Source organism: Trematomus bernacchii, unplaced genomic scaffold, assembly GCF_902827165.1.
Source record: "Trematomus bernacchii unplaced genomic scaffold, fTreBer1.1, whole genome shotgun sequence".
Lineage (NCBI taxonomy): Eukaryota > Metazoa > Chordata > Actinopteri > Perciformes > Nototheniidae > Trematomus > Trematomus bernacchii.
In genome coordinates, this window is record NW_022987973.1 from 11896352 (window position 1) to 11920567 (window position 24216).

At 38.3% G+C, this 24216-nt stretch overlaps 1 protein-coding gene across 1 annotated transcript in view; it reads right to left on the reverse strand.

Moving 5' to 3' along the window:
- Window positions 1-552: 552 nt before the first annotated feature.
- Window positions 553-24216, reverse strand: part of gpc5a (glypican 5a) — a 109186-nt gene continuing 85522 nt past the window's right edge. Inside the window, exon 9 of the mRNA XM_034116688.1 lies at window positions 553-1830. Coding sequence (XP_033972579.1) covers window positions 1670-1830 — 161 coding nt within the window. The 3' untranslated portion in view covers window positions 553-1669. The remainder of the gene's footprint in view (window positions 1831-24216) is intronic.

Sequence of the window (24216 nt, forward strand, 5' to 3'; positions counted from 1 at the left end):
TCTTTGGATAACTGTCATAGCTATAATAATCACATAAGACATCAAGTTGAACTCTTTCCTTTAAGTACAGAAGAACCGGTATTACCTGGTATCTTATACTTAGCCTAAAGGCTAATGTCTCTGCTGAGTGTGAGTCTGAACACTATTCTTTAATAGTGTCATTAGCACAGCTTTTCAAATGACAGTAGCTGACTTGGATGGTGCCAACTATAATTGGTTGTTATAAATGTAAGTTAAAATTGTGTTACGGTTGTTAAGCAGTGACTTTTGTCATAGAGGAATCTCACCCTCAAAGATTAAGCCTCAAATACAAGACATTAGATTCAATGGAAAGTACAAATGATTGAGTTCAATTAATTAAGTTATCATTTATAAACCATGAGAATTCGTTTATAAATGATAACTGCGACGTGAAGAAGTAGAGCATATCGAATATGGTCAAACATGTACCAGAAGTAATTGTACCGTTGTCTATTACAGTACCAGATTTTAATGTTTTTTTATTTATTTATTTCTGTTATGTGTATGTTTACATGTAAATGAAAAGTGATATTGGGTTTTAAAGATTTTATTTGAGCTTTTGCAGGATCTGAATAGGATTTTGTCCTCAGCCATACAAGCAGTTTGCAGCATACGAAAACACATTTGAGTACTTTTCTCTCTCTGCCATTGACTAGACATACAGGGCATATGTGAACCAATCTTTTTCTGTTTCCCTGCCCATAGAGCTGCCAGCAACACGCAGTCAGGTGCTAGGAGGGAGCAATTGGATTCTTCTTCACCAGTGGCTCCTGGAGCTATCAGCTCCCATCCAGGCCATGAAGGCAGAGGAGGATTGAGTTTGAAAGATGATAATAGACTCCGGAAGGAGCTAATCTATTCCTAAAAGAAGAAAGGAGTATGAATTCTCTCACTTTCCCCAACCTGCCATCACCTCTCCTTTAACAACTCTTCTCAGCGAAAGCTTTACAGGTCCATTTTGAACACTGGACAAAACTGCAGCCATTACAATTGAAGACAATTACAATGTCTCAAAATGTATAAGAACATAAATATCCCAAATTATTTCTACAATGATCTGAACCACTTTCGAATGTTTGTAAGTAACAATATATATATTTTTTTATGTCTGAAGAATAAAAGGCCATTTTATTTTGGGCTTGTACAAATATTGGCAACTGTAAGAGTTAAAGAGCCTTTTTTTTTTTTTTAAATATCAAATCCAAAAGTCACCTTTAAATTACTTGACTTCTTTCACAGAAGTGTTCACAGTAGTTTAAAACCCCACTACAAAGATGTATTACCTGTATCTACAAATCATATATTATGTGTAGAAATACAATTAAATTAATAACAAACTTTTAGAACATACCGTATGTTTTACTTAAACTTGACATTGTCTGTTATAAATAAGTCCTTTTATAGTGTTAATGAATGTCAGATTAAAAAAATGGATATTGGCAAAGCTGAACCATTTGTTTAAAATAAGCCATCAGTGTCTTCTAATTTCCACACAACCGTTAGTGGTCACTCCTACCGTGTCCTGCACTGTGTGGAAGTGGTGCTCCATTACATATTGGAGCTTGTAACTTTCCCTGGCCCTTTTATTTCTGGATAAATAAGTTTGAAATGAAGTCTTGAAAGTTTCATGCTGCAAAAAGGCAAGCTGTTACAAGGCCAGGAGCATATGTAAACAAGGCAATATCAACACCCAGATGGCCCCTGTCAGTCCAAAGCTCCTGGATCGGCCCTCCCTCGCTGAGTCCTCGGCAGGTGGATAATGATGATTATGATGACGACGTTTTTGATCGCTGGTCACATCTGGACTCACTGAGGAAAGAGCAGAAGAAACCAACAGGTTAGTCAGAAGAACGCTCCTTATCAATATAACATCATGGAAGAGGTATTACTGTGTGCCTTGTTAAGAAGGATGATTTATTATACGTTTGTCTTCTTGTCAAAACGTCTTGTGAAAATACCAAAAACCCAACTGTCTTCTAATCTGACTTCCCTCCCTATCTGTGGCACTTACCCCTGAGCACATCTGATCCCTAAAATAGGTCAGATATATATAGTTTCATTTTTAAAGTAGGTTAACAAATAATAATACAGCAGCTTGGGACTGTAGATTTTGGCAAATGTTACCTAAAGAGGAGTGAATAGCGTTTTGGTTGCGTATAATTTTCAGCAGCAGATAATACACATTTGGTGTTCTTACAATTATTCATGGCGGGATGGTGTATGTTGAACTGACCCTATCCCAACTTAATTTCCTTTGTACACATATTGGACTATGAAAAAGCATCTTATATGGTAATTAACTTACATTTTAAGTTGCTATTAAAACATGTTAAAGCTTGTATGTGGCCAGGATGTTCTAAATCTTTATTAAATCACACAAATGTAATCAATGTTTGAACAATTATTTTGGTTTTTGCAACTCATTACTGAGGTTGGTTCGTTTTTAGGGTCTTCTGTCAGTTTTGTAAGATGTTAATGTTACTGGTTCCTCACCACAGGGATGGAGCAAAGCTGAAACCTTGATAGATGACCAGCAATAAGACTTCCGAGATTCTCACTTTGGCCCAGAGATCATAAGTCTGTCTAACCCAGAAGCTTATCAAACTTTATTTTACTTGCAGAATATAATAAGACCAGCAAAAGAGGCCGTTTGGATTTTGTGGTTTTCAATCCCACTTTTTATGGTGCAGCCAGGAAATAACCTGAAATTCCTTTCCCCAGTCGGGATCCACAGCTATTACTAACCCTCAACCCGTGTTATGGCTACATTTTCCCTCATTAAATCATTAAAGTCTAATATAATATAATCTACAAAAAAAATCTAAAATAAACTAAATCCAATCGTATTTTATCCCCATCTCATCTCAGCCTTTTCTCCATGTAAGGGCCCATACATGAGCTACTACTGAAGCATCGGAAGTAGTGGCTTGAATTAACTGCCTATTGATTCACCAGGAGTCCCCAGGACAGCTTTCTAAAGGTCTACAGCTCACAGATAGTCCGCCTGGGTTTTGGACCCAAGAACATCAAACTTCAACACCTAAATCAATTCTTCTTACTGAAGCCTTAAGGTTTACAGGAGGACAAAATGTAACTTTCAGACAAATTAATTCTGCATCACTTTAACCACATTTAAATTTTAACCGCAGAGGAAACTGAAAGTTACTCATGGTGTGATGCAAAAATCTCAAACTAAGTCATGGACATTAGGTTTGCTTGCAAGAGACTTAAAACATACACAAACTGTACTGCCTTTGAGGATCTGATTCATGTGCATGAATGTATTTAGTCTAACAATTATATTCAATGTGTTATGAATGTTCAGTGCATTTAATATACGACAGACACCACTACAGAAAGTGATACAAGTATTCAAATATGGAGCCATTTAATAATACCTTCAATAGCGACACACATCTTGATTACCAACACAAACGTGGACATGTTACTTAATATCACACACACAGTATTGACTCTGACTGCACTGCGGCTATTAATAACCGTCATCACTGCTGAATCTTCTGACTATAAGTGGCTTCCTTTTATGAATCGTAATAAAGGTAGAATAGAATAGAATAGAATCATTTAATGTCATTATACATGTACAATGAGATAAATAAATGCTTCTCCCTTTCAATGGTGCCATCAAAACAAAAAACATCACAACATAAGACAACAAATACACGCAGCATACAGTACATACTTAGGAATAAGGAATAAAGTGCAGTAATTATTTCCAGGAGTATAAAAAATAAAATCTATAATGTAATAAATGATAATAGTAGGTATGTATTTATAATAATAATAGTAATGATATATATGTATATATGTACAGAGTCACATTTATGACTGGTACAGGTCCATGAGGTGGAGCATATTACACCTCTAAAAGCATATCTTCATCCTCAATCATAAAACACAACAAAGGCTACATCTCTCCTGTGTCAAAGTAGGGTTTCAGGCCATAGCAAATGCTAATGGCAGAAAATAGATATAATGGTCTGTCCTCTTTTTGGATCCAAAAACAACTGATTTTGGGTACATTGGTTTGGAAAGTGGTGCAGTATTGGCATGTTTCAATACATCCTCAGCAGAGAGGTTAGGATGTCTGAAAGGTGCTTGGTCTGAAAAGAGACGTAGGTCAGAAAGAGAGGCTTACAACTGAAGTGAAATCAATAAAAGCTGATTCCTGAGGACTTGGACCAACAATGATCAATATCACACTAAGTGCACCAGGAAAAAACAGCTAACAACTGCAGCAGTGGAGAGCAGCTTTTGTGCGATTATATGAAGGTAAGGTTATTACAAACAGCTCATATTTGTCAAACTTCATTACAGCTTTCCTTGCTTTAGTTACAATGGAGAGGATCCTACATGGAAACTGTAGCTTTCCTCTATCACGCCCTGATGATTTCAGATTGGTACTTCAAATACTATATTCTGATGTAAAAGGCAATTACAAGTGTAATCAAATTGCTCTGTGATTGTTCTCTGTAGTATCTGAAGTGTGTTCAGTTTTTGCAATTGTGTGTTTTTTGAAAACAGTTTAGAAGAGACAAGAAACACAAAGAGAGACGAGAGAGAGAGATGCGGCGACGGAATCGACGAGCAGAGAGCCGAGCAGAGAGAGAGAGAGAGAGATTGCCCCCTACTGACACTGAGACTAGAGGAGAGACGCATTGAAGACGGTGACGAGAGATCGAGAGAGCCGAGAAGCATGATGGTAGAGAGACGAGGAGAGAGCGACCACAGAGAGACGAGAGAGTGAGACGAGGAGAGGCGGAGAGAGACAGAGAGAAGAGAGATGAGTACGAGAGAATGGAGAGAGAGAGAGAGGAGAGAGATGAGAGCAAGAGTTCCATTGAGTCGAGAATATTGTGTGTGTGTTTACTTCCCCAGATCCCCAAAATTGTACTTGTGAAAAAGCTCTTCAGTGACTCCCAAACTCTGGTTATTTGGCAGACAAATCTTAATACAAATGGGCTAATGGCTGTCATGATAAACATAATAATCAGACAATGTACATTTGACGTGAATAGGCTTCCATTGGGCTTATTCAGGTTTTTTTTTCAGAACTAAACAAGAACTTGAGAAAGATCTTAATCCATACTGCCTGCTGTCGATCGTCGCCTGGGGTGGGAGCTTCAACACCATTCAACACCATTCAACCAGATTGATTTCTGTGAGACAGTTTGTTTTAGACTTCCTTGAGCAAGAAACAAACCTGAGAACTGAACCTTGGCAAAGTCAAATCATCTTTATTTTTAAAGTCTGCAACAGAATTATATTAAGACGCAAGAGCAAAAACCAGTGATTAGATTTTCTAATACTTCTTTTCCTAAATGTTTCTATACAGATTGATGGTAAGATTGATTTGTATGTCAGTTTGGATCTGGACCTCAGAATTGCGTTATTTGTACCAGAACGGGGAATTTACAACCTATGACCAAACTCAGAGCTTTTCACAAAGCAATGAGTTTCAGCCTTGATTGTTTAAAATATGTTGTGGTTGCTTGCTCTTATTCGGAATGATATTCAGAACTTTTTCATAGGTTCATTAGCTAATTGTAGAAGATACCACACATTTTCTCCAACTGCTTATGATATATCTTCCTTGTGACTTGGATACGATGATGATGATGTCTATGACGCTGTCTTATATGACAAAAGAAGTGTTGCTTGCATTTGTTGCATTTCCTTCATATTCAAACTGTTCCTTGGTGATTATGATACACACAGGATTCAGGAGTTTGCCTCATATAAACTCAACAATGTTGCGTCCTCCCTGGTATTTCCATTAATCTTCTCGGGCTCTTGAAAAAGAGCCTATTTCTGGGACCCGTCCTCTATCATTTGTCACAGATAAAAAATATCTGTGTCAAAACGGATGCCGCTTGTCCCCTATCCTGTCCATCATTATCCGACAGTATAATATGGGAGTCTGTTGTCACCGTGTCTCCGATGTAGATGCGTACAGGATGTCTTGTTTTAGCTGGCCTGTGTGGTTGAAGATCTCCCCTGAACAAGTGCTACATCAATCCAACGCATTGATCGTAACCACCATCTTTGTCCCTGCACCATCACTTCAAAAGGCCATTACAGCAAGAGGACCCAACGATTCTGCTGAAATCCCTCCCTTATTGTCCCTGTGGTGACTATAAAGAAGGCCTTGAGAAAAAGGATGCCTGCGAGGGGGACCCAAGTTCCCATCAGCAAAAACACGTCGGTGTTTGCTATCCTGGATCCAAAATGGTGGAATGCAGCTCCCCATTGAAATCAGGACAGCAGAAAGCCTACACATCTTCCGGCGCAGCAGACTGAAAACTCATCTTCTTCCGACTCCACTTCGAGCGATTAGAACTACTAAAAAGAATTACTAACCACAGCACTTATATACTAACAAAGGACTGGCTTATCTAAAGCCAGTTGAGTAGCACTTGAAATGTTTTAGCTCTATGAAACCTGATGTACTTATATGATTCTGTTTTCTTCAAGTTTGTATCTTCTTGGTCGAATGCACTTATTGTAAGTCGCTTTGGATAAAAGCGTCAGCTAAATGCAATGTAATGGATGAGTTAAATGATCCCTGTCACACTTTGAAACCCCCATACTGAACATGGACGCACATCACCTTCGCACTCAATGCACGTGCATGCCTGTAGTGCGCGCAGCTATACACGTCTCTAAATTAACTCTAATGATCAATGTATTAGCCGAATCCATGTGCGGCCCATAGAGAGCGACAAGCAGGATAAATGGAAATAAAAAGACACATGCAGATTTCTGAGTCCAGTAGATTTTTTCACAGAATTTGTTTTGTTTACACAAGAACAAGATCATCTGAGGGGAGAAGCTAAACGAAGAGAAACCACCTGAGACCTCTTTGAGAGAAGCTGAGTGCTCCCATTCTCAAACACAACAATTGAATAGCTCTGTGCTGGAGACAGCATCCCCTTTCAATTAAATTCAGATGCCAAGAGAAAGTTGAATAAATTAACTCCAAAAAAATCACATCATTTTGATTCATTTACGTCGTCTGTACAATTATAGTGTTTAATGAATAGCCAGTTTTATTCGATTGATCTACTTGCAGGGGTGTCAAACTCAAGGCCCGGGGGCCAAATCCGGCCCACGACTTCATTTGATGTGGCCCCCGCAAGAGCTTGCAAAAGAATATAATAAGTTTATTATACGGTTACATGCCACTTTACAGAAGCAGGTTGCCCATAAACTACATGTCCCACAATGCATCTCGTTTTGTGACATGCGCACTGAAGAGACTTGCAATTATTTGCCCTGGACTTCTGCGTTCAGACGTAGTTAATTACTAAGTTATTATCCTATCCGATAATAATCCAATTCAGAGGCAATAATGTAATATAATACATTATTTTATATATATATTATATTTATATAGTTACAACCGCCCCTTTGAGTGCATCCTTTATGCGAATGTGGCCCGCGATGAAATTGCGTTTGACACCCCTGATCTACTGTGAGCGCTCCCTTTTTGTTTTCTTGTCTCTTTCACCGTTGACATGATCAAGAGGTGCCACATCTGCAAGGTTTAGCTCCCGATTGTGTGTGGGAATTTATAACATCTCTAGCACTGGTGTAAAATATATGTATTACTGTACATAGCAGTACCGAGGAGGGGGGTAATTAGAAGTTGAACCTGAATGGATTCAAGAAGAATTATTAAGTATCCATTGTTCCGATATCTCAGTTTGTCCAGTATCTTGATGCTCTAACTGCCAACAAATGGTGTTACAGGTAATAAAGGAGCACAAATGTCACCTTATGTAACTGTGGCATGCAGACTTATATTTTGATAGCTTGAGGAAAACTACATCATCTTTAAAAGGAGAGAGGAATTCCATAGGCACACTTAATTAATATGATAAATTCATAATGGTTGTTTCACAGGACGTATATCTAACACTAAACATCCCTTTATAATCAAGCTATTACAGTTCTGGACAAGACCCAGCTAAGAGTCACCATTGCAATATCCTAAAGGAAAAATATATTCTTAGTTTTAACAATTGATCAATTTCCACTCTCGTTCAGAAACCTACACGATTCTCCTGCTAACACTCTCACATGAAGTTATTACTGTAAATGGACTAGTCGTAAATTGACTGCATTATAAGGCCCTTTTCTAGTTTGAGTGACCACTTTAATGCTTTCTTACAAGACGATTCACACACACCACATTCAGACATGGGTGCCCAAGCAGAGGCACATGCACAGTCAGGAGCAATTTGGGGTGGTTTATCTCGAGGACTATAGCCAGGCATCGAAGATTGACCTTCCTAATAGTGTAAAGCGATCTACCTCCTGAGCCATAGCCAACACTGTAAGACTTTCTGTGAACAATCTGCATTCTCGATCAAAGGCAAAAACCTCAAAAATTCCCGGTTAAACCTTGGCCAGCACAGTGATCAAGTGACCAACCATTCATTATTTAATTTGGGTAATGCTATAACTATTTGTTTACTTTTTAAACCATGACATTGATGCCATTCAAGGGACTCATGTATACACAGGATATAAAAAGATGATTGTGCAACTGTTATGTTTCTCTGCACGTGTCCCTTACAAATAAGCAAATAATTAAAACAATAACATAAATAAAAAACAGACACTGTTTATATAAAAATGCAATCAAAATGAATAAGACGTCGATAAGTATTCTGTCTCAGACTGTGGCGCTCAGTCCAGAGACAGCTGGACTCTTTAATTTATTGCATTTATTGTATACTTATTGGAAAGCAATCATAGACTGGCCAGGTTGGTAAACACAAACAGACTGTGTTTACTGACAACACGTCACATCACTATTTGTAAAGCAAAGACAAAACAATAAGATGCCTTTTGTGGCTGCCATCTTGTGAAGTCTCATAACACAGTGTTTTAAAAAGACACAATCACAGTAAGAATAAATCAGAACCGTTATTAGTAAAGGTTTATACACACATGCTCTCCTTACAGACACATCATCTGGCAATACTTTAATAGTCCAATCAGGATTGAATCAGGTCAACCTGCCTTTTGTCTGATTTAATTACCCCCTGTACTTAAAGCTAAAGTTTTTCCAAATGTCTGGTCTGACCCCCAATAAAACCAGCATCCATCCTGTTTGCACAATTATAGAGAAAAGTGGGATCAATGGAATCTAATTTAAGGCAGAGGCATTATTCTAAAACACAGAGCCAGTGCATCTCTGCATGGAGCCAGCAGAATGATTAAGTGCCTTGCTTATATCCTGTATAGCTTTGCAGTACATGCCACAGTGAGAGTGTTCGTGTCCTGGATCCCATCACCCCAGCCTCTATTACATCCTCAGAGCAGTCAATACTGGGCTCTGACTGCCAGTCAGTCACTCTCAGGTTGCACACACAGGCAGAATACTAATCAGCCTGAAAAACTCCAGGCTCTGCAGCCGCTCTGTGTCCACACCGTTTCTTAGCAGGCTGTTGTTTGAACAGACTGGTTCCAACTACTTTGGGTCGCCACGAAGAAAACGATATCTACAAGGCACAAAATCTCTGGACACCCAAGCTGCAAATATTGCAAATGTTCTAAGTAATATGCAAAACGAGCAAAGAAATACCCGTAAGCTTATGATTTGTTTACTCTAGGCATAGTGAACAAAAATATTTTCTGCAAAATAAAAAGTGATCAAGTCTATGACTATTGTGGAGCACTAAGATCATCCATCGATGAGTGGGTGGTCAGAAAATGAATGGCAACTATTGATGACTGTTCAACCATTCAAGCATACTGTAAATGCAGCATTCAGGGTTTTTCAAACATGATCATTTGCTGTTTTTGTATTTCCTGTGATTTGGTAAACTAAAAGATGATCGATTAATCATGATTGAGAAAAGTTGCTACATAAAAGATTGTGATACATCGCCAACACAGTAAAATGTTGGCAATATAATCTTTTATCATTTCCTAATCTTGATTAAAGCAATTTACCTGGCAAAAGCAAGAAAGAATAAAGTAATTCCTGGCGAGTGATAAAAAACAAGCTCAAAACAATCCTGTTAATATTGTATCAGCTGGAGTCAGAGATTGTTAACAGGAGGAAATGTGTTACATTTTTCATGCACAGTTCCTTTTTCAACTGAGGAAAACAAAACAAACCGGCCTGATCAAATTGACATGTGCTAACCTGCCCTTCTACTTCTCCTTCCTTTTCCTCCCCAGCAGCATATTGTATTCTTAGAGTTAACCCACGTCAAAGTCAACTTCATGCAACAGCAAACTAATAACTCTTTCGTCTCACAGTACAAGGTTATTCAGCAACTTTATCTCACCATTTTGAGTTAAAAAAACATAGTATGAATGCAGCATTAAATGCCCTGAAAACCCATCCTCTCACTCACAAACTCACTTCAAGCTTAGTGCAGATATTTCACTTCTTAATCCTAAACAGATTTTTGCGTCATTGGTCATTCATATTTTATTTTTGCATTGGAAATTGAATTAGATACAAACATATATATTTTAAAATTTAAAAGAGATGGTCGTTCTATCGGTGCTTGAACAAAAACAGGATAAGAAAAAAAAGATGTCCTGTGTGATAATGGCTTTTGCAAGCATTAATCAAGATTCAAGATAGAAAATAACTTTACTTTCCCAACATCTGTCCTGAGCTGTTCCCTCTTGCTGATGCTATGAAAAGGGCACATACATCAACAGCAATAATACAGCCATGGATAAAAAAAATTCTGCCCTTAAAAAACCCTTAAAGGTCCCATGTCATGGCCATTTCTACTGATCGTGATGCCATTGTTGAGGTCTACTAGAATAGATTTACATAGTGCAATTTTCCAAACTCACATTGGTTTCTCATACAGCATCTCTGTATAGTATGTGTATTCACTCTCTGTCCTAAACGGCTTGTTGGAGCTCCTGCCCCCCCCCTCCTTATGAGCCCACTGTGCTCTGATTGGTCAGCTCGCCCTCTCTGTTCTGATGAGTCCACCACCGTTACAGCGGAACATCAGTGATTATGTGTTACAATGGCGTTAGCAACCAGAAAATTACACCAGTAATGACAAACAGATGAGAATGCTGCGTGGGTCTGGGTGCCGTGTTGGAGTGGACAGTGTGGCTGGATTACTGGTGTCATTACCTGCTTGCTGCGAGACATCGCGAATGGACGCGGGAAGCCCCCAAACGTGGCGCACTATACAGTGTAAGCGCGTCACAGTTTTGCCGCTGCGAGGCTCCACTAGTAGCACCCCCCCAGCACGTCACAGTTTCGCCGCTGAGAGAGTGAGTGTGTGTGAGGAGCTCCACGGATTTGGACCAATGGGTCCATTTGGGTATGGTCACGTCACTGTACCCAGGAAGAAAAAGAGAAATCTCCAACGAGGCGTTCTGGGGCAGCATAGACAGGTATTTTCTGTGTTTTACTCGCTACAGGGTGTACTTTGAGGGTTTGAGACTTTGCAGACCATTTACATGCAGAAAAACCTTCATAACACACAAGGGGACGGGTAATAACCGGAAAAGCATGACATGGGACCTTTAAAGAAATACAAGGATCATCCATACTTTATCCCTTATCCGACCCTTTTTTAAGGTTTATTAAGACCGAGATAACATTATAAAAATGTTCTAAGAGCAACTCTGAAACTCCTACCAGAAGGCAGTAGTTCAGGTAATGAGATGGGTAATGAAATGTAATAAAACAGTCAGGGTGAGCAAGTGCAACATTTCTACTCTCGTTCTATTGTTGTTGATTGTTTACAGTGAATGAAAATCTGAGCAATGTTTAGCACTCTGTTTCAGCATCGCAGCATTGTGTACAGGTAAGGTGCTGAGCTCAGCATGACATTAACCGCATCAGCTACCAATTGGAAAGCACTGGACCCACTTAAGATTGTGTATACAATAAAACATGCACAGAGAGTCAGAAAATAGTTGATTAAAAGAAGTCAGTTTCACAGGTTATAACTCGATCAAGAAGAAATTCCCAGTTTGAGTAACACCTACTATCAGCTTCATGAACAATAAGATATGTTCCTCCTACCACAAACCTTTTGTCATGGTTTTAACCACCACGACAAAAACAATTAGCATAATAAGGTTTTTGAATTTGCGCTGTTTCCTCTCTTATTAACCTTCCATTAACCTTTACGTAAACAAAGGCAGCGTTGAGCATTATCCCGTATGATCACACACACCAAAAGGCCCAGCCTAAATGCATCAGACCAGCTGTGGAATAGCTCCTGGGTGATTAGGCCACTGATAGCTGCCGCCTCACTGAAGATGAAGACCTTGTAAAAAGCTGCTCAGGAGCGAGGGGGTTACAAAATAGCTAGAGCTTCCTTTGAGTCGGCATGTCCTTCCTAACACAGGTCATTTGACGGATACATTAGTGATTGGTAAAGCAATACGAGAGGAAACACTGATGGTGACCATTTTGAAAGCTGTTTTTGAAAACTGAAGCCAAGGGTTTTATTTCGACAAAAATGTAGTCAGTGGAGGAGAAATCTCAGATGTATTAGAGAGCAATTCTGAAATATATTGTACATTTCTCTAAAGTTTCAAATAATAAGAAGGAATATGTGTTTTTGGTAATTGCTACTTTGGTGTGAAGGGCTAGGAAGGACTGCAGAAACACGTCCAAAATGTATCGACATTTTTGGCTTTGACCTTCCTCAGAACATCTTACACCTAAACAAAAGACAAAAGACACAAAGAGAGACCTGTATGACCTCCAGGAAGTATTCATCCCATTTAGAGTTTTCAAAAGAAGAATACGTCAATAACTTTTTATAAGCTGATCTATTGAAGAGTTTTCAATAGATACAAAAAAGAAACCCAACTACATTCTTATTGCCATCTTAAAAAATTGATGATGTGTAATTCTGAATCACACAAGGCCGTACTGATCACAGCAATGATGCAAGTCCTTCAAATGAAATGACGAAGCGTATCACTTCGATCTGTCAACACTAGGTTTAGATATCATTAGTAGTAGTTTATGGTCACAGTTCCCAGCATGATACATTGTAGCTGTGGTTTTTCTGACAGTTGAAGACGTCTGTATCAGTCTCTGCTTAAGCTCGTTAGCTAATATCATGCCAAGGTGGAGGAAAAACATGACATTGTACAGCAAAGCGAGGCAGCTCCTTAGCTAAACACTTGGATCACCCTAAAGGTTGTAACCCAGACATCTGAGCATAACTTAAGGATTTCAAAAAAACATTACACCACAAAAGAGTACAAGTCCCGTATGTGTGCCCACTGCCCAGCATCACATATTTTGCTGTACCTTTTCTACAGCATTTTGATAATATCTTCCACGGCTATTGTGGGGTATTTATCCAAACAAGCAACAAATGCCATCATTTCTCCTGTGTGAACAGTCTCAATGCAGGAGTGACAAATACGGCACAACTGTTGATCAAGAAAGAAAAACATAGCCAAGTTATTTATAAAGAACACTAAATTAAGTCAGTACAACGAGAGAGAATATACTGGTCCTTGATGAAACTTTTTTTTTTTTTTAAAGTAACACATTTCCTGGTTGATTGAACAGATGTGCACATATTCTAAGCTACTATTATGCCAATTATATGCAAATCCTACAGATTTGAATAGAAATAAGTCTTTACTTGAATTGCATTTCTTGTCCTAGCACATATGAATAACTCGCAACAGCATAACCCTGCTGGCACTTAATTACTAAGTGCATGTACGACCGGTGTGGGTCATGTCTGTCATTAGGAGACCCTGTGAAGCTGCAGTGAAAGAAACGGTAAGACTAAAGGTTTCTCTTTGTTCTCAGGGTCTTTGATAGATCTGAACATTTATCAAAAAGATGTGTGCAAGGCTTCTACAATGGTACTTCATTTACATAAAGAAGTAGGACCACTGGTTAGGATTCATTGCTAAGTATAAACTGTACTGACCTTCAGGGTTAATGTAAAATGAAAAAAAGTTTAATTGGTCCTTTGACATGCGTCCTCGGGGTATTTTATTATCTACAATATTGCACACTATGAAAAAAGACATTTAATTTCAGCAATCATTTTTAATTACTTTAATTACTAATCTAATTGTTTTATCCTTATTTTGTTTTGTAACACTGGCTATTATTATTATTACACATGGCAACATGTATGTATTGTAAAGATTATTTACATTTAGTGGCTTTTTATCGGGTAAGTCAAGATAAATCCAATGCATCTAGAAAGACTGTCATGATAAAAATTCCTAACTTTATAAAACGCATTATGCTCAGTTTTTGTTGAAACTGTTTTAGAGAGGTGTTGATTCGACTGTTAATTTGAAGGATGTCCTATGCGGTGCTGTTGAATTGTATTGTCTGTTCTAATTAACAAGTCGTAAAAAAAACTTGTATCTACTGTTGACCAAATGAAATGCAACCAATTGTTTGTTTTCTATTGGGTTTAAGGACAGTGAAGCGTGTGTGTGTGCGTGTGCGTGTGCGTGTGCGTGTGTGTCTGTGCAGCCTGTCCTCCTACAAAAAACGACCATATAGGCCGATTGTTCATGCCCTTATTACGACCCAGAGACACGTTTTAAAGTGTATGTTGTTTCTTACACGACCACTGTCTTGCTCTAGTTGTCGTCTAAGAAACAACATGCTCCTGGCCCGTTCATTGCAAACGCTCCGGAGGGACGTTTATTCACAAATAACCCTCTCTGGAAAATCTTAAATTGTGGAATAGTTTGGCCATTAAAATGCTTTTTGATTCGATTTCTGGCGAGAAGTGTATATTGTACTCTTAGAATCCACGTCCAGTCGATGTGTAGGATCTATAGTTTGATAGATATTACGAAGATGATTTGAGGTCTCGCCAGGATAACGTGTACATGCGGCAGCTTCCATGTAAAGTTAGCGTCAACCCTCACGGGGTGAAAACAGTTTTTCCGGTCTCGAAATTTTCATAATAAAACCGGATATATTCCCCTCACTGTCCAATGATTACACAGTGATATCTGCATTACTCATCCACTAAAAAACATCAGTTTATCCTTGTTAATTACACAATATTGATTGGTTTAAATTGTGTACAATGCTTTTGTGTTTTTAACCTTCGATTCAGAGAAACAAATAGTTTTTTCGGAGTTTAGACACTACAGTTTTCGAAGACACTACACTACCCAGAATCCCCAGCTATCGTTTGGGACTACAACATCCGCCTTGCTTTACAAACACCGTGATTAGTCATCAAGCCCTGTGATTGGATGTTGGAGTGGCAGTGCGACAAGGTTACGCTGAGCGTCAAACAGCTCTATGAAATGGAATGGAACCACAGCAGACTATCCAAAACTGGAATTGGACGGGTCCAGACCCCCCCCCCCACGTCTCTTTATAAGACGTTTTCGTAATTTCCCACAATTAGAAGTTGCCAGTATTAAACTGTGTACACCCTGGAGGTTTAGGGGATACGAAACACATATTTAAAACATATAATTAATAAATGGGTGAATTAATATACCCACATGACACCTAAGGTCAGAAGAGCTTTATTTAACAGCTGGTCTTATGTCTGTGACCCCTCCTGTTGTTCATTGATAAGCCTGAAACATGCACTTGTCAAGGTTCAGAGGCAAATTTTGCAAATATGGCAGTAGCCATCGATCATCTTAAGATAAGATAAGATATACTTTATTGATCCCAAGTGGGAAATGTTTTTGTTACAGCAGCATACTACTTTGTTCTACTCCACTACAATTCAGAGGTTAACCTGGTATTTTTACTCCACTACATTTATTTTAGTTACTTTGCAGATTCTGATTAATGGTGTGAAATATAAACAACCCTTAAATCAGACTTTAGTTACACCTGAGTCAAATTCAGGGAAGGTGATTGTCAAGTGCCAAAATAAACTATGCAATATATTAGACGTTAAGTACTTTGTCAGACTTAATATGTATCTGTTGATACCCCCAACGTTTTTTTCTTATTCAAAAGAAGACCTTAACTTCAAGTATTCTTTAATGTTTAAATAAAGCCTTATTAGTTTGTCTGTTTTGCACATCCTCCTATTAATATCTTTGGACGTCCTGCACTAAACTGTTTTATTGTAGAGATCACTACAGTATGTTCTTGATATTTTCTATTCTATATTTCTATCATTGACCTTCTACTTTCCCCCAATTTTGTATGTAGGCTACTCTTAATATTTAAATGTTTTCATCAAATAAAACGTATTCAACAACAAAATTCAATAACGTGCTTTAACCACTAGGCGGTGCTGGTTAAAAAAACAGTGGTCTAGTTAATAAAACATAATAATATCAAACATAATATGACTATTAACTTTATTGTGAAATTCAAACAGAACGGTAAAGAAAAATACAGTTTCAGTCTCTCGATTTGAAGCTTATGCATTGTACCATGAACCTGTATAGACCTGTAACAGTCAACTGCATGAGGAGTTGGAAAGGTAGTTCAGTAAATAATATCTTTAAAAACTACAAAAAAGTCCCTTTCTATCAGCTGTGCACCGTTATGGTGTAAATATAACCTATCTACCAACTGGATCAAATATAAAAGTCAGCCGAATTAGTGTTGATACTGCAAGGAGACGTATTGTGTGAAAAGAAATTGAAGATGTTGTTTAATTGCTAATATATTTGTGATCCACGTCACGTATTCAGTTTTGGCGGCATTTCTTACAGTTTGTCAAAAGGCCTTCTGATCAGGGCTCTATAAATAAATATCTACGGCAGATGTGTAATATTTAATGCAGCCGAACCGTGTATTACAATGTCGTTATGTGATGACTTCCAAAGAGAAAAGCAAGAACACTCGGAATAAAGTATTATAATTATTTTTTTAAATGTTTTCGGATTTCACATTGCATAAACAGCATATCCCAACGTGCATTGCGGCTAAACAATCCAATCACCGAGCTGAGGATCTTTCCTACGTCTGTTTCCGGTATTGTTCCTGTAAAAACATTCCCAGTTAAACCTAAACAAATCGCTAAATAAAAAGATAAAACACTGGCATGTAATTTACGTTAGAATAAATAGAATGGTTTTGAATAATAGATGAGAGTAAAATCTACGTCACTTTACAGCCCCGCCCACTTTTGGGGAAACCAACGCTGTCATTTGAACGGCGATCAAGCCTGAAGCCACAGAGCTCTTCTTTTACTGTCCTTTCTTCTTAGAGGAAGTACAGAAAAACGTAACTCTGGATTTGTTTTAATGTTTGAGGTGCAATAAACGACACAGCAGCTTTTTGGCATGATACAACTATTATTTTCTGCCTCGCTCATGAGAGTAACAGCTGGCGAAATTACAGCCTTGCCTACTGATTTTAATTTAACCATATATCGAGCCCGATTGTCGATTTCAAATGTGTGCTCTAAAATGATATTTGTTAAATTACTATTATCATTATTATAAGCAAGACAATAAATGGCAAATATATGTAGAAAATAACCGTATTTAAGATACGTTCATAACAAACGTAACGTAACGCTCCTGTGGGTCGTATTATGGGTCGGAACAATCGGCCTATTTGGTCGTATTAATTGGAGGACTTGTTGTGTCTGTGATGTGTGTGTGTGTGTGTGTGTGTCCCAGAGGACTGAAGTCTAATGGTTCAGCCTATTCCTCCAGTTCAGTCAGGCTCTCCCTGCGGTTGATTAACTTTGTGATCCATTAAGTGGCTTCATCCCTTCAGGGGAGAGAAAGTGCCCTCCACCCTACCCTCAGAGGATTAGGGGAATCCCTTAGACATCATCAAATGGACCCCAAGGTGAACAGTGCTGCTGACTTTCTATAAAATGTCCGAGAAGTGAGCAGCAACTCTGCTGTCTCGATCACAATCAAAGGCTGGTCAGATATGTATGCAAGTGTGAGCACTGAAGTAAACAGAACATCCGAAAGGTATCGCAGGTTTATACAATATATCAATTTACTGCCAGTAACCTGTACCAATCACAGGATTACTCCTTGGGAAATAAAGGTAACAATGTTTCAGTCCGACACCATTTTCATTTTCCTACTGTACTGTACACATTATCAATACACTTTTCTTCCATTAGCCAGCGAGAATTTGAGTACAGTAAAGTTCTGTGTTTTCAATATAAATGACGTTTATTTCCCTTTATTGAGCTGATTAAAATGTTTGTATTACATTTTTTTAGGCTTAAAACACTGACGTGATGACATTTGAAAAATGAAAAAACAATTGAGGTCCGACTTTTACATCATGAAATTGTTCAAACTTTGAAAACATCAGGAGCAAGTTTCAGGTACTTAACATCAGTGTTAATGTTATTCTCTTTCAAAGTTTAATATATTATTTTATATCCGGGCACAAATTCAGTCAAAGTATTTCAGTACAGTATGAAACAAGCGATCCATCACAGGGAGGTGTTGCATTTACATATAGTACGTATATGTAAATGTCAGGTCATTATAAAGGCACATACTTTGTGATGTGCATTTAACTTTAATGACGTTGTTTAGATTGAGTTTATAATCCAGATATTAATAACCTTCTATGAACAGGGTTGTGGAGTTTCTACAGGTGATACTCTTTTCCAACATTATATTACATCTTACATTTATAACTCCTGCCTACATTCAGCCATCATGTACACCACCTTTCAGCATCGTATAAAATATAGGAAACCTCGAGGGGGAAACACAGCTGCAGTTTATGACAAGAAGGTAATATTTCATCACTAAGCATCTATGCAGAATTCCTTAACATGTAAATGTTCAGCGTTGCATATAAACTACATTTCAAAGTATTCCCCTGAAACAATAACACAATCATTTATATCACAGATTTGTTTACCATCTCAGTCAATCTTTTCATTTTATCAACAGAATGATGTTTTAAACGAGCAATCAGCTACAATCATTACTCAAATATTACTGAGGTTTCATTTCAACTGTTGAGTTTTTCTTATGAACTCCCTGTAGGAATCCAGTCAGAATTCATTGCTTTAACGGCCAATATGTCTATAGCCAAGCAGTGCTCTGGGCTAAATAAAGCTGTGAGGCCACAAGTTCTATTTCAACTTTTCCTCAACAACCCTAGACAAGGTGTGAATGTGGCATGAAATGAGGTAGGAAAGCAGGGCCAATAGATATTTAATTAGCGCTAGGCCTGACTGGAGAGCCTCATCTGCTGCATGTCTCATCCAATATGCATGATTTACAAGTGGGATTCTTGCCACAGCAAACTTTACAGGCAATAAGGAGCATCAATGTGGAGGGGGAAGAAAGTATTCTGCAGCAACCCTCTACAATCTACAGTATACATACAGTATGTGAGAGCACTCAATGTAATACAATGTCAAAGGAACTTAGAGTATCTAACTTTTGTATTTCAGGGTGAAGCCTTTTTATAAAAAATGTCTTGTGCGCAACACAAAGTATTTACACCTTTGCTGGTTTGAGGAGTTGTTGCAGAGGACAGCGTTTCTATATTCAACTCACCTGTTTTATTATTGAATACTCTTTACAAAGACAATTATCTGGTTTAAAGGATGGCATGTCTCAACTGATTGACATGTATAGACCATAGGTATAGACACCATACTGTAATGTAATCTACTCCATTATCTGAATGGTACTGAGCTGTCAGTATTCATTTCATTTCAATCTTTATTTCGAACAGATTAAAAAAATAACAAATAAAAAAATAACAAATGTGAAAAACAGAATACCGTATTGTTAAAATACAGTATTTATCCACATTCATGATAATATTTATATATTCAACAAAAAACAAAAAGTCTTCATATTAATAATAATAATAAATCATATGTGTCCGAAAGGGAGTAGAAGGAAGCAAATGCTTATTAATTCCCACCCCTTACTTGATCAATGATTGTCCTTTAAATCATTATGCAAGTTATTGCTACTTACATTTACATGTATACATACATATACAATAATTTCTCATCTTCAATCACCTCTCTTCATTCTCATAGTTTTCCCAAAAAGTGTTTCTGTACATCCTTTTAAACTGAATTATGCTTGTGCTTTGTTTGAACTCCTGCTCCAAACCATTCCATAAAATCACCCCACAGATTGTTATACTCATACTTCTCAGAGTTGTTCTGACCTTGAGTTGTTTAAAATGTAGATTTCCTCTCAAATTATACCCACCCTCTCTGTCTATGAACAGTGTTTTTAATTTCCTAGGAAGTAGATTATGTCTTGCTCTGTACATGATTTGTGCCGTTTTAAATTTAACCAGATCAGTGAACTTCAATATGTGTGACTTCAAAAATAATACATTAGTGTGTTCAAGATATCCAACATTATTCATAACTCTTATAGCCCTTTTTTGTAATGTGCATAACGGCTGTAGGTTGGTTTGGTATCAATGCAAACCAATGATAACTTAAAGTTGAGTGTTTTATGATTGAGGAAAAGGATATGTTCAAAAATGTTGCCATGTTCTTCATTTTCCCACTGTGTGTAGGATTAATACATTCAAGTTCTTGTTGTGGGCTGTTACAGTCTTATTGAGCAATTCTTCATGTGAAAGCATAATGTATATATTGGACTTTTGATGGTTACGAGGGGGACGCAATAATATGAAACGGAATCTGATCTCCAAGCTAATACTCATGTGTGGATGAGTGTGTTTTATGCTATCACTGATCTCACAAGGTTTTTTTATAAGAACCTTTGTATAGGTTTATGCATATGTTTTACCTGTTCCTATGTATTTTGTTATATTTTATATAAGCACAGTTTTCTGTGTTCCTGTGAATGTTAGCTAGAAGAAAACACAGAAGAGACCAGAGGGTCAATTAAAAAACGATAAGACAGCATGTTATGATTAAAAGATCAGCTTAAAGTGGACCTATCATGCTATATTATAATAATATAGTGTAGGACCATACCTATATAAGGCATATTTATACTTTTTTTTTTTCAAAATACCAAACAGATCATGCATTTTAGCCATGCCTCATTTCGCTCAATTTGCACTTTTTTAGCCCTGTTTTTGCAAGGGCTGATTCTGTGAGAACAGCACCACCTACAGGCCTGGCATATGTACTACAGCGTCTCCAGCGCTTTCGAACGGCAATGGCCGTGGCTGTCTCCTCCTGATTGGTGGAGTTGGCCCAATAGCCGTAGCGCCACCGTCCTGACGTCAGTAAAGTGTTCAAATCTGTATCAGTCTGTATCAGATCCGTTGCAGCCCCGTTTTTAGAGATTTGGGTATGGAGGAAAAGAGAGAGGGTTGTGTTTTCTGACACTTGGTGAGTTCCCTGGAACACCGGGGACACATATGCATGTATAAAAGACGTACAAAGGTGCATTTTGCATGATAGGTCCCCTTTAAGTTTAGATTATGTGGAGCGACTGATATATCCACCATGAATAAATGAAGGATTTATTAAATTGCAGAGAATATTAGAAGTTTAAATCCCAAATTATTTACCATATTTCCAAAAATGTACAAAAAGGAAAATACAGGTTTCAACATCTAGATTTCATCCCTATGGAGAGACAGCACCTTCCCTCCAAGGCTGCTGTCCTGTATGAATTCTGCAGGTAGAGGTAACAGGACATCATTTTTCCTGCCTTGGCTATCTGTCAGCCCCCCAACATTGCCCACATTACATTAAATAAATGCCTTGCTTTTCTCAGGAGTCCACAGCAGCGTTATTAAACTGCCTACCTGTGTTACGATGATAGATCTCCTCCAAATTTCGGACCCCCAGCAAGCCCTGGTTACCCATAAATGCAGAACATAAAGAGATTGCTTGTGCGGACAACCGGTATAAGCAATGAAATCAGGCTACACACGACTGAATGCTTCTCTATTTGGACAAAAGGCAACTGGAGGGGGAAAGAATGATATATACGCAGCAATGCAAGCTCGATTTGACTTTGATAACGACATGACAAGGACAAAAAATAATAAAACTAAAATCCTAATGATAATAATACATACATTGGTGAATGTGTCATGTATTTCTCAATAAAATTGTTTTAAATCGCTTACTGGCAAATTAATTTGTGTTTCAACTTGTAATTCTCAAGATTCATCTAAAGGAAAATCCAGTTTTTGTATAATTTATGGTCTGCATTTTTTCAGCAGTAGCCATTCAATCGATTTACTAGTATTTACCATAACGTTCTCATTGTCAGTGGTGAAGTCTGCCATTCCTGTGCACGGTTCAGCTCACATTTAGATGCATGTAATCCAAGTCATTGTTTATGATTTTATCTCACAGATCAGTTTCACTGTTTACTCTTCTACAGAGCTGAATAGCTGATAACAAAAACCTGTCCTACTGCAGCTTTTTTACAAAACATCTCACTGGTGAAAGACATGGCTGCTTCTATTTTTGAATCACTCAAAAAAATAAAATGTATCTGTCACAGGGGATGGCAGTTGCTTCTCTGTTTGCTGCCCCCACACCCTTACTAACCACAGGTTTTGCTGCATTGCCCAGAACTGAAGTCTTAAGGATTATAATTTGAACCAGACTTCCCTATAGTAAACCTCTGGTCAGGTAGTGTTATCCAGCACAGGCTCACTGGTCTCTTGGCGGAAAATGAAGCTGTCATGTAGAGTCTGCTGTGTGCATGGAGGGCAGAAAGAGAGTGGGTTCAATAGAGGCCAACAGCACATTTCTGCCCTGATGGGTGTATCTGGCCATGACCGTTGCACATACACCACATCCCACCATGAGATGTATAAATATTTGATATGTGTTAAAGATCAATGTTTCATTTCAAATAACTAACCTAACCTGATAGAGAGTAAGATTATACTAAACAAAATACGTAACACTGAAGGAAACGCCTCAACCACAATCTTTGCTTTATGCATATTGTAAAAAGCACATATTGTGGCTGACACAGAACAGGTTAACTCACACACATAAAACAACACTCATACATATTCTAAGCTGCAGTAAGCCTGTAAAGCATATAGACTATAATCGATTAATTATGCAATAGCTTGCTGACAGAAATTAGAGAACTTAAATCTGCTTCTGCCTCACTGTCACAATCATGTCTGCCTGCCAATTTCCCACCAGGCCCTGGTGACAAGCCTGTGGATGGCAAGCGTGATAATGGATGGTTCTAATGGTCAAGCCCAGACCGCATATTAGGAATCAGGTCGATTCACAGTATTGCACACAGGAAGTGCTGCCAGCAATCAATGGTAGGCTAATGTGCGAAAAGGAGTAAGTTGAATGTCAGTGGCGCCGATCAATAACTATTCATTTTCAGCAACCGCATTTCCACAAATAGGACACTTAATATTGTGCGATTGGATAATTACCATGCTCAATTAAGGATGTGTGACACTAAGCGATGGATGGTGAATGGAAAACATCTGCCACAAGGTGCTAATGGAGACACGCGCCAGACTCTGATCGACAGTTGGGAGATGGATCTTGATGTCTGCAAACTGTGGGACGCCAGCTAAACCTGCAGCAGTCAGATAATCCTCTCTCTAGCTCCACGGCCCCCACAGATAATGGATGTCCGTCCTCTCAGATTCTGCTCTAACAGGAAAACACTTCTCCAAGGGACACAATAACTTTACAACCTCTACTGTTAGCTGCTAATCATTCACATTTTACAGTTTAAAAAAAAGAACAATCTCTAATTGCTTCCTTTTTTAGATACGTGTGATCTGATCAAATTGTTTTATTTTTTATTTTCAATTACATAATAAACTTTATATAACTACTCTAATTTTAGCCATAGTGCTGCCTCTTTTGGCTACAGAGTCTGAGCTGACTCAAGGACCTTTCGGGACCAAAGCGACAGAAGGTCAGCACAGATTATCACGTAGTGAGATGGAGTGACATCTCAGGCCTAGGCTCCACGGGAACGAAAACGGGTTGAATCCGCATATTTCTCTTGCGTATAGCCCTTTAAGCTCGACGACGCCGTAACGGAATGGTAGAAACGGACCCTGCAAACGACAACGGGTCCAAAGGTGGATAGATCTGGGAACGGAGCGCTCTGGGGGGTCCAACGGGGCCGTGTGGTCGCCTATACGGTCATCCATTTCTGATAATGACGACGCAATAGCCCCGCCTCTCCCCGCCTCTGCTGCTCACCCCCGCAAAAGTACACTGCACACTGAATTCAGATTATTTATCTTTATCTCGATATGGACATAAACGCGAGTGAAGTCTAATCTAACAGGACGGAGACACGCAGCTCCTC